The sequence below is a fragment of the Dipodomys ordii genome, unplaced genomic scaffold (genome assembly GCF_000151885.1).
Source record: "Dipodomys ordii isolate 6190 unplaced genomic scaffold, Dord_2.0 Scaffold128, whole genome shotgun sequence".
NCBI classification, from domain to species: domain Eukaryota; kingdom Metazoa; phylum Chordata; class Mammalia; order Rodentia; family Heteromyidae; genus Dipodomys; species Dipodomys ordii.
In genome coordinates this window covers 2,598,610-2,613,468 of record NW_012267344.1, presented here as the reverse complement: position 1 = coordinate 2,613,468, position 14,859 = coordinate 2,598,610, and the positions used below count along the sequence as shown (strand labels likewise).

At 52.8% G+C, this 14,859-nt stretch overlaps 1 protein-coding gene across 1 annotated transcript in view; it reads left to right on the top strand.

Annotated features, from left to right (window-relative positions):
• The window catches only part of Itga9 (integrin, alpha 9), a 77,073-nt gene that overhangs the window by 30,546 nt on the left and 31,668 nt on the right, over positions 1 to 14,859 (top strand). Inside the window, exons 12-13 of the mRNA XM_013030332.1 lie at positions 13,176 to 13,328; positions 14,002 to 14,078. Of these exons, the coding sequence (XP_012885786.1) occupies positions 13,176 to 13,328; positions 14,002 to 14,078 (230 nt within the window). The remainder of the gene's footprint in view (positions 1 to 13,175; positions 13,329 to 14,001; positions 14,079 to 14,859) is intronic.

Below are 14,859 nucleotides of genomic sequence, written 5' to 3'. Positions count from 1 at the left end.
AGCCACTGGCACCAGCAGTTTTTTTAATTCTGTAGAATGTCCATTGAGTTTGATGGCCACGCTCTCCACCTCCCCCTCTCATCCTCGTCCACCTCATATGTACCCCATACCGGAGGAGAACATCGTCCATCTTGTGTGCACCCCATTCTGAGGAGAAAGCTGTCCACCTCATGTCATCTTGCTGCTCAGTGTCACCCCGCTGCTCCATGTTACCCCACTGCCTGCCCCGTGTCACCCCGGCTGCTCAGGAGGCTGCAACGGGCAGGAAAAGGAGGAGCCTCTGACCTCTAGTTAATGACCAAAAAAGCCGGAAGTGGCACCGTGACCCAAGCAGTAAAGCACCACCAGCCTTGCATGCCCAGACCCTGGATGCAAACCCCAGGACTGGCACCAAAAAATAAAAGCACGATGTAGTTTTCACCCACACGGTGTTTCATGTGTGGAACCCCAGGTACTCGGGAGGCTGGGATCAGGAGAATGGGGGTTCAAGGCCAGCCAGGCAAGACCCCAGGACCAGCCTCACCCAATGGCCAGTCTAATCAGCATCTGTGGATGAGACAGAGGACGCAATGGGGCGGATCCAGTGTCCTTGTGTTGTCTGAGTGTTATAAACCAACAGTGGAGGAAGATGAGAGATGTCTGTTAAGTCAGGCACCAGTACCTCCTGCCTACAATCCAAGACACTTGGGGGCTGTGACCTGACGATCACTGCTTCAAAGCCAGCCCAAGGGCAGACAAAGTCGTGAGACCCTAAAATGGTTCACCAGCAGAATCCAGAGGTGGGGGTATGGCTCAAATGGTAGTGCACCACAGCCTTAAGAGTCCAAGCTAAAGGATAGCACCAAGCCCTGAGTTCAAGTCCAAACAAACAGGTGGAGGAGGAGGAAAGAAGGAAGAAGAGGAAGAGGAAGAAAAAGAGGAGGAAGAGGAAGAAAAAGAGGAGGAAGAGGAAGAAGGAAAAGAAGAAGAAGCAGCTGCTTTCATAACTGTCAAAGGGCAAATAATCCTGGAGAATTTAGTTAGGGAAATTGATGTTTCTCAGCACTTTAAAAATGGGCGGATGGGTGGAAGGACTTCCGTGGCTGTGCCAGGCGGTGGTTGGAAAGTGCCTCTGACGAGCATTTGCCGTGTGACCGGCTGGCTGACTCTCTGTGTCGGCCCCATCTCCAGGGAGGTGATGTAATTTGGGGTGTGCAGCTCTAATGGTGGCCCAGCCGGCTGCTGGCTCCATTCATGGGCTGCATGCCCTGGCCAACATCAGGGGTGGCACCTCCTCAGCCCCATTTTGTCCCTTCTCCCCTTGGTGATGGCAGCTGTCCCCCCATCGTCCTCATCATTTGCCTCTTCTTCCTCCTCCGCTGTCTTCTCTTTTGCCCCTGGTCTCCGGATGTCCCCCCTTCCCAACCCCCCCCCCCGTGTGTGTGTGTGTGTGTGTGTGTCTGTCTGTCTGTCTGTCTGTCTGTCTGTCTCTGTGTCTCCGTGTGTCTGTCTGCTGTTTCCCTCCACGCTACAGGCCTGATCTTTGAAAACACATTAATGAGCGGAATCTGGAGCTGGGTGAGATATTTGTGCTTTTGTGTCTGATGAGCAGGAGTGAAGAAGTCCAGTAGAAAAAGCTTGGATTGTGGTCTCTGAAAGATATGGGTGCTTTATTTATCTATCTATTCATTCATTCATTTATTTATTGTCAGTTGTGGGGCTTGAACTCAGGGCCTGGGTGCTGTCCCTGAGCTCTTTGCTCAATGCTGGTGCTCTACTACTTGAGCCACAGAGCCACTTTCCGTTTGCTGGTGGTTTATTGGAGATCAGAATCTCACAGACTTTTCTGCCCGGGGCTGGCTTTGAACCAGGATTCTCAGATATGAATAGCTAGGATGACAGGCGTGAGCCACTAGTGCCCAGCTGTGGCTGTAAAATTCTATTGCCACCTTTCCTGGAGGTGTAACTTCAGGCAGTTTGTTTTACTTGGCTCAGTCTCTGGGTATCCTATGTGTCACAATTTAAAAGGTTTGTCAAGACTGTATGAAGTGTATGAAGGAAAAAACCCAGGCCGGGTGCTGGTGCTCATACTTGTAATCCCAGCTACTCAGGAGGCTGAGATGTGAGGGTTCTAGTTCAAAGCCAGCCTCGGCAGTTAGATTCGAGAGAGACCTATGACCAATTAATCAGCCAAAAGTTGGAAGTAGAGCATTGGCTCAAATGGTAGAATGCCAGCCTAGAGTAAAAAAGCTAAGGGAAGCTTGGCACCAGTGGCTTACACCTGTCAGCCTAGGTACTCAGGAGGCTGAGATCTGAGGATCGTGGTTCAGAGGCAGCCCAGGCAGAAAAAGGCTGTGAGACCCTCATCGCCAATTAACCAGCAAAAAGCAGGAAATGGAGCTGTGGCTCAAGTGGTAGAGCACTAGCCTTGAGACAAACAACAGCGAAGGCAGTGCACAGGTCCTGAGTTCAAGCTCCAGTCAGCACACATACGCACATGAACACTCTCTCTCTCTCTCTCTCTCTCTCTCTCTCTCTCTCTCTGTTTGGAGCCAGCATCCATTCATAATTCTTGACGCTTGAGACAATTTGAGGCGAGCTGGGTCAACTTTGAGATGGAGAGACGCCCTTCATGAGCCTGAAGGAGCTGTTGCTCAAGTGGTGACAAGTGTCCTCCAACAAATCCACCATCCACAAACCTCATATCCACGGAATTAGTGTCATGGCGTTAGAACTGAGATAAAAGTCTTTGGCAAAACCTGTGAAGGATAGTTCCGAGAAAAGCAGGGGCCAGGATTTATAGAGTCTAAAAATAGGGGCTGAGGTACAGCTGTGTTTTAGCTTGTCAGCAGACCTATTGAGTCAAGGCAGACCCAAGGTTTTATTTCTCGGGCCCCTGAGGTCATTTATCTTGTTTAAGAAAGGGCAGCAAACATTTCCAAATAGGGGTGGTATTACTTTTGATTAGTTTTTTGGTCAAGAGCTTGAACTCATGGCCTGGGTGCTGTCCCTGAGCTGCTGCTGCTCAAGGCTGGTGCTCTACCACCTGAGCCACAGCACCACTTCCAATTTTCTGGTGGGTCATTGGAGATCAGAGTCTCACTGACTTTCCCAGGTTGGCTTTGAACTGGCATCCTCCAGATCTCAGCCTTCTGAGTACCTGGACTGACAGCTGTGAGCCACCAGTGCCCAGCTCCAGATGCCTGTTTTGCCTTTTGCCCTGTTCCAAGAACGGAACACGGGCAATGTTTATGGCTGAATAGGTCTCTGAATAAGGGAGTAATTATCACCTGGGGTGACACTTAATTGGATGTGATTCCACAAGCCATTCATTTTCAAGCAGGAAAAGAACCCTCAAATTTTAATTATGTTAATGAGTTTAAGAACCATTGAAATATTTCTTACACTTCCCTGTTGAGGATAGTTAAACAAAACTCAGATCTAGGGCTGGGGATGTGGCTCAGTGGTAGAGTGCTTGCCTAGCGTTCATGAAGCCCTGGGTTCAATTCCTCCATCCCACATACACAGAAAAAGCCAGAAGTGGCACTGTGGCTCAAGTGGCAGAGCGCAAAAGAAGCTCAGGGACAGTGCGCCGTCCCTAGGTTCAAGTCCCACAACCACACACACACAAAAAATCAGACTCACCAGGCCTAGAGAATCAGGATGGGCCTAGAAATGCACCCTCTTTAGCACACGTCTTAGACAGATCATAATTCTGTGTGGGAAGCAATGGCTCACCCAGTGAGTCTCACAGATTTTCACTGATTGTCCAAGGAGAAATTTGATGATGGCTATGGGGATGGGGATGAGTTTGACATGATGATGCTAATGGTGGTGGTGATTTTGGTGTGATGGTGGTGGTGGCGGTGGTAGTGATGATGATGATGGTGGTGATTTTGGTGTGAGGATGGTGGTGGTGATACTGTGGTGATGATGATGATGGTGGTGGTGATGACGACGAGGGTAGTAGTGGTGATAAACATGCCCACATCATGCCGTGTCCCCTGCAGTTTTACGTGTTAGGCCTTGTGCGACCCCATTCACCCCAGCCCCTGACTCAACCTCTGCCAGCATGATCTCGGCAGAGCCAGGTGGGGCGTGGCCCCAGTCTGCTGCCATTGCCATTCAATTCCTAATTAGTAGCAGACACGATGAACATGGAAACTGTCACTCCATGAGCATCAGACCCTGCCTGGCCGCACGCCCGGACACCCAGCATGGCTTCCTGGTAAGACCCGCTCCACACTCCGACTCTCTGTGCCCCACCTGGGGAGAGGTGCTTCTAGAGGGCCTTGGAAAGTATCTTCTCTGACAGTGTAGGAGAGGTGACTCAGTCGATGGCTTTTTTTTCGGTCCGGTCATGGAGCCTGAACTCTGGGCCTGGGCGCTGTCCCTCAGCTCTTCAGCTCAAGGCTAGCGCTCTACCACTTGAGTCACAGCACCACTTCTGGCTTTTTTCTTTTTGCTTATGGGTGCTGAGGAATCGAACCCAGGGCCTCATGCATGCAAGGCAAGCGCTCTACCAACTGAGCCACCTTCCCAGCCCCTCAGTTGACAGCTTTCTGAAGTCAGGTACCATCTTTTCTCCTCAGAAACAGCATGTCTGGTCTTTCACTCCTTCAGATTGTGAAGTCCATCTCTGACAGCGCCATTTCCAGAGCTGAGTGTGGGGGCTTGAACAGAGTCTCAGCTTACTTGGGTGTCAGAATCCCAATGAGGCCAGCCCAGGCAAATAGATGACAGATCGACAGACCAAGGGATGGACAGATGGATGGATAGACAGACAGACAGATGATAGACAGGGGGTTAGACTAAAGGACTAAAAAGACTCCATCTCAACCAATGGAGGGGCACAGTAGTGTACACCTATCACCCAAGCTACATTGAGAAGCACAAACAGGAGGATCACAGTCCCAGATCACATTGAGTGCCTGTCTAGCACGCACAAGGTTCTAAGTTCCAAACCAGGGTCCTCAGGCTTCAGCCTCCCGAGTGGCTGGGACAGCGGGTGTGAGCCACAGCGCTGGCTTGCTTTCCTGTCTCCTCCCCTCGAGCCCAAGCCTGTCCTCAAGCTACCCCAGGCCGGGTCTTCCCGGCTGGCTTTGCCCTGGTGAGTGATGATAGTGAGCAGGAAGGGAGGAAGCTGTTCCTGGCTGGGTGGAGGTCAGGGTGGGGCCCAGCTGGGCAGGGTGTGCAGCAGCCGTCCCGAGGAGGGCTGCTTCCTGTTCTCTGACCAGTTCTCAAAAGTCCTGGCAACCTCCCTCCCTGCCTCCCCTCCTTGAGAGGATTTCAAGGCCTCAGCCTTGAAGATGCTCGGTATTCCTGCACACTGTGCTCAAGCCCAAGTATGTAACTATGGCTGTCCTTCGTCGCTGTCCATGGAGCTGTGGTGGCCTTCAGTCCTGACATCTTCCCAGAGACACCACCCTTGCTGGGCGCCCGGGCGGCTGCCACCGTCACCCTGACCTCCTCAGAGGCCAAGACCTGAGGGTCTCAGGTCACAGGTGCCAGGGCAGGAAAGCCCCCGAGACTCTGGACAGGGAGCTGCGGGCCAGTGAGTGGAGGAGCACCAGCCAGGGGCAGAAAGAGAGAGCCAAGCGAGAGCATGAAGCCCTGAGCTCAAGCCGCCAGTAAGAGCACAAGACAGAGAGGCAGGCAGGCAGGCTGACAGACAGACACAGAGAGAGGCTGACAGACAGACTGACAGGCAGCCAGACAGGCCAACAGAGACAGACTGACTGACAGAGACAGAGAGAAAGACAGGCAGAGTCAGACAGAAAGACAGGCAGAGAGACAGGCAGAGACAGACAGGCAGAGAGACAGACAGAGAAAGACAGGCAGAGAGACAGACAGACAGGCAGAGAGACAGACAGAGACAGACTGGCAGACAGGCAGAGAGACAGACAGAGACAGACTGGCAGACAGGCAGAGAGACAGACAGAAAGACAAACAGGCAGACAAAGGAAGAAAAAGGGAAGGAAGAAAGGGAAGGAGAGAAGGCAAGAGGGAAGGAAAGCAGGAAAGGAAGGGAAGAAAGGAAAGGAAGGAAGGGAGGGAGGGAGGGGACTGTGGAACATGGCTGCTCTCCTAACGGGTCTCTTTTGAGGGCATCCTGCCCAGAGAGGTGGCCTTCACTGGCCAGGGCCCACCTGGGGTCCGCTGCCTGTCTGTGCTGACAGGAACTGGGGCCCTGCTGCACCTCACGATCTGTAGCCTGAGAAAGGACCCATTTCTCTCTGGTCCCCCTCTTCCCCCCCCCCGCCCACCCCACCCCCACTCCTCATCTCCCTCCTTCCCTCCCCTCCCTCTCCCCCCCCTTGGTTCCCACCTCCTTTGCATCAGGTCTGTGTTGAGACACAAACTTTTGTTTATTTCGGAGGCGATGTGTCTAATGCCCCTGGAATGCACTCGCCAGAGCTTTCCCCTGTCTTGTTTTCATACTCAGTTCAGACCTTGGGACACATCCACAGCCAGCTGGTGACATGCCTTCGGTGGGACCTGTTGCTGGGAAGGAATTATCGGGATCACTGGCATTAGGGGACCCCCCCCCATAGACGGTCCTGGGGAGGGGCTGAGCAGACTCTCAGACGCACCGAGAGCTCCTGTGCAGGGCTGGAGTTGGCCAGTGGAGGGAGATTTGGGGCCCAGAGAGGGTGGGGTAGATCCCTAGAAGGGTTTTAGGACGGCTGCCGACCACAGGGCTCCACTCTAGTCCTTCCTCTCTGCCCGGCTCTGCACCGGAATCAGAAGCCCAAGCATGGTGGCTTGAGCCTTGGCACCTGTCTTCCCCCAGCTCTGGTCTGTGGTGTCTCCCCCACCTCCTTCCCCCAGCAGTGCTGGGCCCAGCCGTCCAAAGCCAGCCTAGGCAGGAAAGTCCAGGAGACTCGCCATCATCTCCAGCGAACCAGCAAAACAAAAGCCAGAAGCAGAGCTGCAGCAGGGAGAGTTGTCAGCCTTGAACGAAAGAATCAAGAGAGCACTAGGCCCCGAGTTCAAGCCCCAGTAACCAGCACACACACACACACACACACACAAAGGCCAAAGTCCCTTGCTTTCTACTTGGAAGCCTGGTCCAGGTTGACATGGGGCCGCTTTGCCTGGAAACAAAGGAAGGGGTGTTTCCCTGCACGATGGGTCTGCAGGCTGGGAAATGTCACCTGCCCTGGGTTCTCAAGGCAGTGAAAGGAAGCTAGAGGCGTGGTTCAAGTGGTGGAGCACCATGCCTTGAGCAAAATTTTAAAAAGCCAGGTTGGGTCTGGAGGCTGAGTTAAGCCTTGGCGTAGAGTGAATTATATAATAAGCAAGTGGGATGCGCAGATTGGCAGTGGAACTTCGAATTCAGTTGTGTGTCGCAGTGGGGAGAGGAGAGTGCCCGGCCCTTACTGATGTTTGAAGATGCCCTGCGCACAGGACCAGGGGATAGAGAGGCGAGGAGGGGAGCAAGCAGGAAGGAGCCCCATGCCAGGGAGCGGCCTTTACTGTCTGTAGCATTCACACTCACAAGACCTGGCCCAAGATTTGTCTCCTGTGGCTTTTGGAAGGAGTATTTCATACAGCCTCGTAGCAGCATGGGCCATGGGCTTCTCCAAGCTGTGGTGTGACTCCTATTGAGACGCTACGGACCCCAGTGAGGCTGGGGTCTGAGTCCTCACTGTGTCCCCTGATGCTGGGGTCTGGGTCTTCACTGTGTTCTGACTGACTGAGGCTGAAGTCTGGGTCCTCACTGTGTCCTGAGTGAGGCTGGGGTCTGGGTTCTTACTGTCCTGAGCGGGCAGTGAGCTGTTCCAGCCTGGGGCTGAAGAGATGCTTTTGTGCCTTTTCCGATGGCCATTCTCTCAAGGAAGAATGGGTGCTGGTGGGCTGGAATCACACATGGGATCCTTCATATGTAGTTACCTATCGAGGTCATACATTAGAATGGCTGAGCCTGTGTATGCGTGTGTGCGTGTGTGTGTGTGTGTGCGTGTGTGTGCGTGCGCGTGCACGCAGGTCCTGGGGCTTGAACTTGGGGCCTGGGTGTCTTTCACTCAAGGCTGGAGCTCTACCACTTTGAGTCCTATATGGCGCTGCTTCTGATTTTCTAGGTGGTTTATTGGAGGTAAGCGTCTAACAGACTTTTCCTGCTCAAGCTGGCCTCGGACCACGATCCTCTAGGTCTCAGCCTCCTGAGTAGCTGGGGTGACAGGTGTGAGCCACCAGCGCCCAACGGGAAACTACTGGGATTTTTTTCTTTATGACATGATCACTTGCTGAGCCGTAAATCATTTATTGAGTATCAAGCCGAACAGTTAGACCCATGGTGGTTTGAATACTAAACAGCCAATCCAACAAAATGAAAAAAAGAAAAAAAAAAGTTGCTATTTTGATTCTCTTCTTCATTTCAGTCATGGTTTCAAGATTTTTCACACCAACAGTGAGCTTAAAGGAAGCTTCTAGATGTCCTTCTCTGGGCCCATGAAGCAGCAGGATTTTTTAATATATATATGGTAATAAAAGCAGCCAAACCCTGTGTGGAGTCTAGAAAGTTCTTTTTGCCCCCTCACCCGGACAGACTCACACGGGGTAGCAGCTGCTGTCTTGTGGCTACGCTCAGGTCGGAAGCCATTGACCGAAGGACCAAATTCTTTAACACCCCTGGGGGTCTCGGGCGACTTTGAAGCCTGGGCCTTGAACCATAAAGTGGAATGGACGATTTATTTTAACCACAGAGACCCGGGAGCTCATTTAGCCTCTGAAAAGCATAAGGTTTCTCTCATGTCTAAAGCGAGTTATTCATTGTTCTGGAAACCCCACGATGACCTTTCTCATTATATTGTGCTAGTAAGAAAAAGTCCTTAATTTCATTATTTGTGTGTGCATGTGGTGTGTATGTGTGTGTGGTGTGTGTGCTGGTACAGGGAATTGGATTCAGGGACTTCCTGCTCTTCCCTGGCTTTGTTTATCAGCATCAGGCTGGCAGACTACTGCTTGAACCACACCTCTGTTGTCTTTTTGCTGGTTAATTGGAGATAAGAGTCTTGAAGACTTGTTGTTGTTGGCCATGAGCCTTGAACTCTGGGCCTGGGCGCTGTCCCTGAGTTCTTTTGCTCAAGGCTAGCGCTCTACCACTTTGAGCCGTATATGGCACCACTTCTGGTTTTCTGAGTGGTTCATTGGCAATAAGAATCTCATGGACTTTCCTGCCCAGGCTGGTTTTGAACTGTGATCCTCCAGATCTCAGCCTCCTGAGTAGCCAGGATTACAAGTGTAGGCCATGGGTGACTCTTTTCTAAGTCCGGAGCCAGATTCGATGGATATTGTCTTTCCTTTAAGAAGCCAAAGCAGCTGGGCACTGGTGGCTCATGCCCATCATCCCAGCTACTCAGGAGGCTGAGATCTGAGGATGGCAGTTCAAAGCCAGCCTAGGCAGGAAAGTCTGTGAGACTCTTATCTCCAGTGAACCACCAGAAAGCCAGATGTGGCGCTGTGGCTCAAGTGGTAGAGCGCCAGCCTTGAGAAAGAAAAAAAAAAAAATCAGAGCTTGTGAATCTCACAGGGAAATAGAGGAAATTATGTGCAATAAATGCTCTCTAGAGTGGGTGAAGCTTTTTGGGACTTGCCAAGCCCGAGGCCTGCCAGGCTGATGGCAGTGGATCACTAATGCACTGTATTGTGCACAGAGCCAAGTACACTGACCATTCAAGTCTTTAATCTAGCCGAGAAGCTTACAGAAGCAAGATCCCCTCACGTACTAGGCCACTTACGTCCTGCTTTGGGGTGGACAGTTTCTGAAGTTCGTTGACTCAACTGTGTTTAGAACTCTGTCTAGCCAGTGTTTATAGCTGAGTTCATGCAAAGATAAAGCTTGCTTGCTTGCTTTGCTTTGTGGCCTCTTTTCCTGGCATAAATCCCGCCTTGGAAGACTATGTAGTGCCGAGTTTCCAGGACGCTGCATGTAAAGCTGTCTCTGCAGCCAAGGGTTACTGGCTTCGCATTTGCAGCTCCTTGCTCCTCGGCCCAAGAACTGGAGGATCATGGTTCAAAGCCAGCCTTGGTCAGGACAGTCCATGAAATACTGCAGCGAGTCAGCGCAAAGCCAAATGGGGGCATGGCTCGTGGGAGCTTAAAGCCAAGTCAGAGGGCAAGGCCCTGAGTTCAAGTCCCAGCACTGACTGGCACACACAAATAACAGGAGGGAGGAAGCAATGGCTTTCTGTTTCTGTTTGGTGTGTCCCTGTGGCACTAAGCTAAGGAAGAAGGCTTGCTTCCTTTCCTTTCTTCCTTCCCTTCCCTCCTTCCTTCCTCTTCCTTCTCTCCCTCCCTCCTTCCCTCAGAGAACACAGCTGTGTGTGGGTTTCTATGTTGTATGGTTGGGCAGCAGGTGTCAGCCACAGTCCCAGGGTCAACTCGTTGACAGCCATAGGCTGAGAGGTCAAACTGAGGCACTCTTGAGTTTCTCCAGTAAAGCTGGGAAGATGGACCTGCTGGTGTCTCCATCCCTTGTCTGTGTGTTTACTCGGGTCCTGATGGCCTTTCTCCTCGAGTCTTACTCCATTCCCCCATTTCCCTGCTACAGGCAGAGAGAACTTTCTAGAATACGGACTCTGATCATCTCATGATCTCCTTGTAGGTTGTCTGTAGCTCATGGGACCGCATTTACATCTGCAAAGATACCCGGTTTGGCTTGTTGCTTTTGGTGCCAGCCCAGGGCTGGGCACTGTCCCTGAGCTTCTTTTGTTCCAGGCTGGCGCTCTACCCCTTGAGCCACAGAGCCACTTTCTGTTTTCTGGGGGTTTATTGGAGATGAGAGCCTCACAAAGCCGGGCGCTGGTGGCTCATGCCCATCATCCTAGCTACTCAGGAGGCTGAGAGCTGAGATCGCAGTTCAAAGCCAGCCTGGGCAGGACCGAGAGACTCCCAATAAGCCACCAGAAAACCAGAAGTGGTGCTGTGGCTCAAGTGATAGAGCGCTCACCTTGAGCTGAAGAGCTCAGGGACAGCGCCCAGGCCCAGAGTTCAAGACCCATGCCAAAAAAAAAAAGAAAGAAAAGGAGTCTTGAAGAGTTTCCTGCCCTGGGCTGGCTTTGAACCGCAATCCTCAGATCTCCGCCTCCTGAGTAGCTGGGATGACAGGGTGAGCCACTGCTGCCTGGCCAACACACGCGCGCATGCACACACATATACACACACACATATACACACACACACACACATACACACACACATATACACACACATATCTATACACGCACACATATATACACGCACACATATACATACACACGCACACATATACACACACGTACACACACATATATATATACACACACAATATACACACGCATATATACACGCACGCATATATACACGCACACATATACACACACATATATACACGCACGCATATATACACGCACACATATACACACACACACACAAGGCTATGTCATTCCAGGGCCGTCCATTGGTTAGAGCAGTAAAACTTCATCTACTCCACCTGCGCCCGCCCCCTGAGGAACTCCTGTGCTCAATCCCTGGCCGGGGAATAGGGGCGGCGGGCTTCCAGCTGCCACAGACCAACCCTAAGTGATGGGCGTCTTCCTCGTGGGGCCAGCCAAGGACTCGCGGGCTCTGATCTCTGCGCCCTCTGGGGGACAGGCTGGCCTCCTTGGGACTCCACCCCGTTCCTCGGCCAGCCAGGGGCAAGCTTTGGCCCCAGCTGGCCCTAGGCTACCCTGCCGAGTACTAGGAAACCACTCGCCACGGCCTAGAGCCTGCTGTGGGGACCACTCATCACCGGGATCCAAGGGCACAAGGTCCCCCCTCCCCCTCCCTTCTCCCCCCACTTTCTCCTCCCTCCTTCTCCTCCTCCCCCTTCCCCCTCCTCCTCCCCACAACTTGAGGGTTGTGTGGCTGCTGATAAAGAAATAGCCTGAGCCAGGCGCTGCCACTCACGCCTGCATCCCAGCTGCTCGGGAGGCAGAAATCCGCAGGATCGTGGTTCAAGACCAGCCCTGGGCCAGAAAGTCCAGGAGATTTGATCTCTAAGGAACCACCAGAAGACCGGAAGGGGCCTCATATCTATCTGGCTCAAGTGGTAGAACGCCAGCCTTGAGCAGAAGAGACTCTGGGGCAGCGCCCAGGCCCCGAGTTCAAGCCCCACCTGGACAAAAAATAAAAACAAGGAAAAGGGCAGAAGCAGCACTCGTCTAGGCCGTCTTCCCTGGTTGTCTGTCTGTCCTTCCTTCCCCCGTGGGGGGCAGCGCCGTCCCCTTGGGCTCACGCACCCTGAGCAGATGATATCTTAAGGAGGTGCCAAGCCACCACTGGACTCAGTCTTTTTGGTAGGCTGTGATGTGCACATGCGCGCTGGAACTGAGGCATGAACTTGGGGCTCCCTTCTCTCCCCTCAGCTCTTACTCAGGGCGGTGCTCACCCACTGGGCCACACTTTGTCCTGGCCTCTTGCTGGATCGCTCCCAGAGCCAGTCCTGCTTGGGCCGGCCTCGAACTGTGGGCCTCTCGCCTCAACCTCCCACGTCGCAGGCTCTGGAATGGCTTTGTACATAATGCACAGAAACAAAACACAAGTCCAAGTGCGACTTGGCTGTGCGCACGGCCGGCACTCAAGGAGGAAAGTGGTCAGCCATGCCCAGCTGTGCACACGGCCCTAAGGCCCTAACGGCACGGGAGTACCAAGCGCCACCCAGGGCACAGTGGGGCGTATGAGTGGAAACCCTGGGCATTGTGGGAAGAAGGAGCACTTGAGCGGGAATCCAGGGCATTCTGGGAAGAAGGGTCACTTGATCGGAAACACAGAGCTAGAAAGCAGAAGTAAGTCATTGGTTGACCTCCACGTGTGAGGCGCCCCCAATTGCTGATGAAGCATTTTGAGCCGGAGCCCAAGGCATTGTGGGAAGGAGGAGCACTTGAGCAGAAACCCCAGAACTAGGATGCAGGAGTCAGTTCATTGGTTGTCCTCCATCATGTGTGAAGCGTGCCCCAATTGCTTTTGAGCAGGAGCCAAGAGCATTGTGGGAAGGAGGAGCATTTGGGTGGGAATACACCAGAGCATTGTGGGAGGAAGACGCCTCATTGTGAACAGGAGTTCAAGGACCACAGCGTGCTGCCTCAGGGCTCCAGCCCCCTCCTCGGACCCCTTCCCCCTCTTTCATCTCCATCCCCCCCTCACCGGCCCGGTGTTGTTTGTTGCTGCAGCCTAGGGTGCGAGATGTCATCAGCCCCATCGTGTTCGAGGCCGCCTACAGCCTGGGAGCCCACAAGGCTGGGGAGGAGGAGGAGAGGGAGCTGCCGGCACTGACTCCCGTACTGCGCTGGAAGAAAGGGCAGAAGGTCGCCCAGAAGAACCAGGTCAGAACCCTGAGCTCACTGCCCGGCCCAGGGTGGCAGGGGCAAGACCTGCTGCAGTGGGTGGTCTGAATTGTGGCCAGCTAGGGTGGGATTCAAGCCATCCAGACTGTCCTCAAGTCTTAGGAAAAATACCACCCCAGCCTGGGCAGTGGCTCTTGCCTATTATCCCAGATACCCAAGAGGCTGAGGTCTGAGGATTTCAGTTCAAAGCCAGACCAGGCAGGAAAGTCCAGGAGACTCATATCTTCAATGAACCTGAAGTGGTGCTGTGGCTCCAGTGGTAGAGAGCTATCCTTGAGCTGAAGAGCTCAGGGACAGTGCCCAGGCCCTCAACCTCCTCTTTGCTCCTGCAAGCTGGGTGATTGCCAGGAGTCTGTGGTAGAGAAGAGGGGCCCAGGACCCAGATACGCAGTTGGGGAGGGAGCGCTGTCTAGTGAATTCATAGAACCTGGCAAAAGCATCTCTGACCAGTGTTTCTTAGAGTCCCCTTGTCAGCCTAGAGGTTTCTGAAAGCCTCTGGAAGGTTCCTCTCACCATGCAAGGCACCTGATGCCTTGGGGTGTGTAAAGGGCCAGGAGAATGCGTCCCTGCTGATTTACAAGGAGGAGATCAGCTGCAGTTTGCCCTTGGGTTCTTAAGTCTTGTTCCAATTGGCTTGCTGTGTCTTTCACAGACAGTCTTCGAGAGGAATTGCCTGTCGGAGGACTGCGCGGCCGACCTGCAGCTCCGAGGCAAGCTGCTGCTCTCCAGGTATGCACTCCTCTTACTACCATCATTCCCAGAGAAACCCGCTTCTCCTTAACTCCAGGACCACTCGTCCTGAAGGCTCGGATTTCCCCATCAAGACAGGTAAACCCGGCCAGTAACGCACACCTGTCATCCCAGCCACTCAGAAGGCTGAGAGCTGAAAGTTTTGAGCCAGGGAAGGAAAGTATGGGTATCCTCTAATTAAACAGCAAAAGCCAGCAGTAAGACCATGGCTGAAGTGATAAAAGCACCAGTAAAAAAAGCTAAAAATCAAGAGTTCAAACCCTAGTATTACTAATAACAACGAAAGAAGTGGACTGTGATAGTTGGTTATGATGATAGACAAATATGGCCAGGCGCTGGTGGCTCACGCCAGTCACCCTAGCTACTCAGGAGGCTGAGCTCTAAGGATCACAGTTCAAAGCCAGCCAGGCAGAAAAGTCTGTGAGACCCATCTCCAACAAACCACTCAAAAAGTAAAATTGGTGCTGTGGCTCAAAGTGGTAGAGCATTAGCCTTGAGCAAAAGCGCTCAGGGACAGCGCCCAGGCCCTGAGTTCAAGTTCCAGAACACACACTCACACACATACACACTCAAGTTAAACTATTGGAAAATTCTTCTAACAAGGCCTCTGAAGATGCTGGGGGTAAGGGACACATTTGTTTTTGGTTCTCTGCTTATTAAAGTCACAGGGAAATCCGTCAATGCTTTTGTGAGCTCAAAGAAAATGTGGGCAATGGATTTCAAGCAGAGAACCCTGACATGGGAGCTCATGCTCACTGAG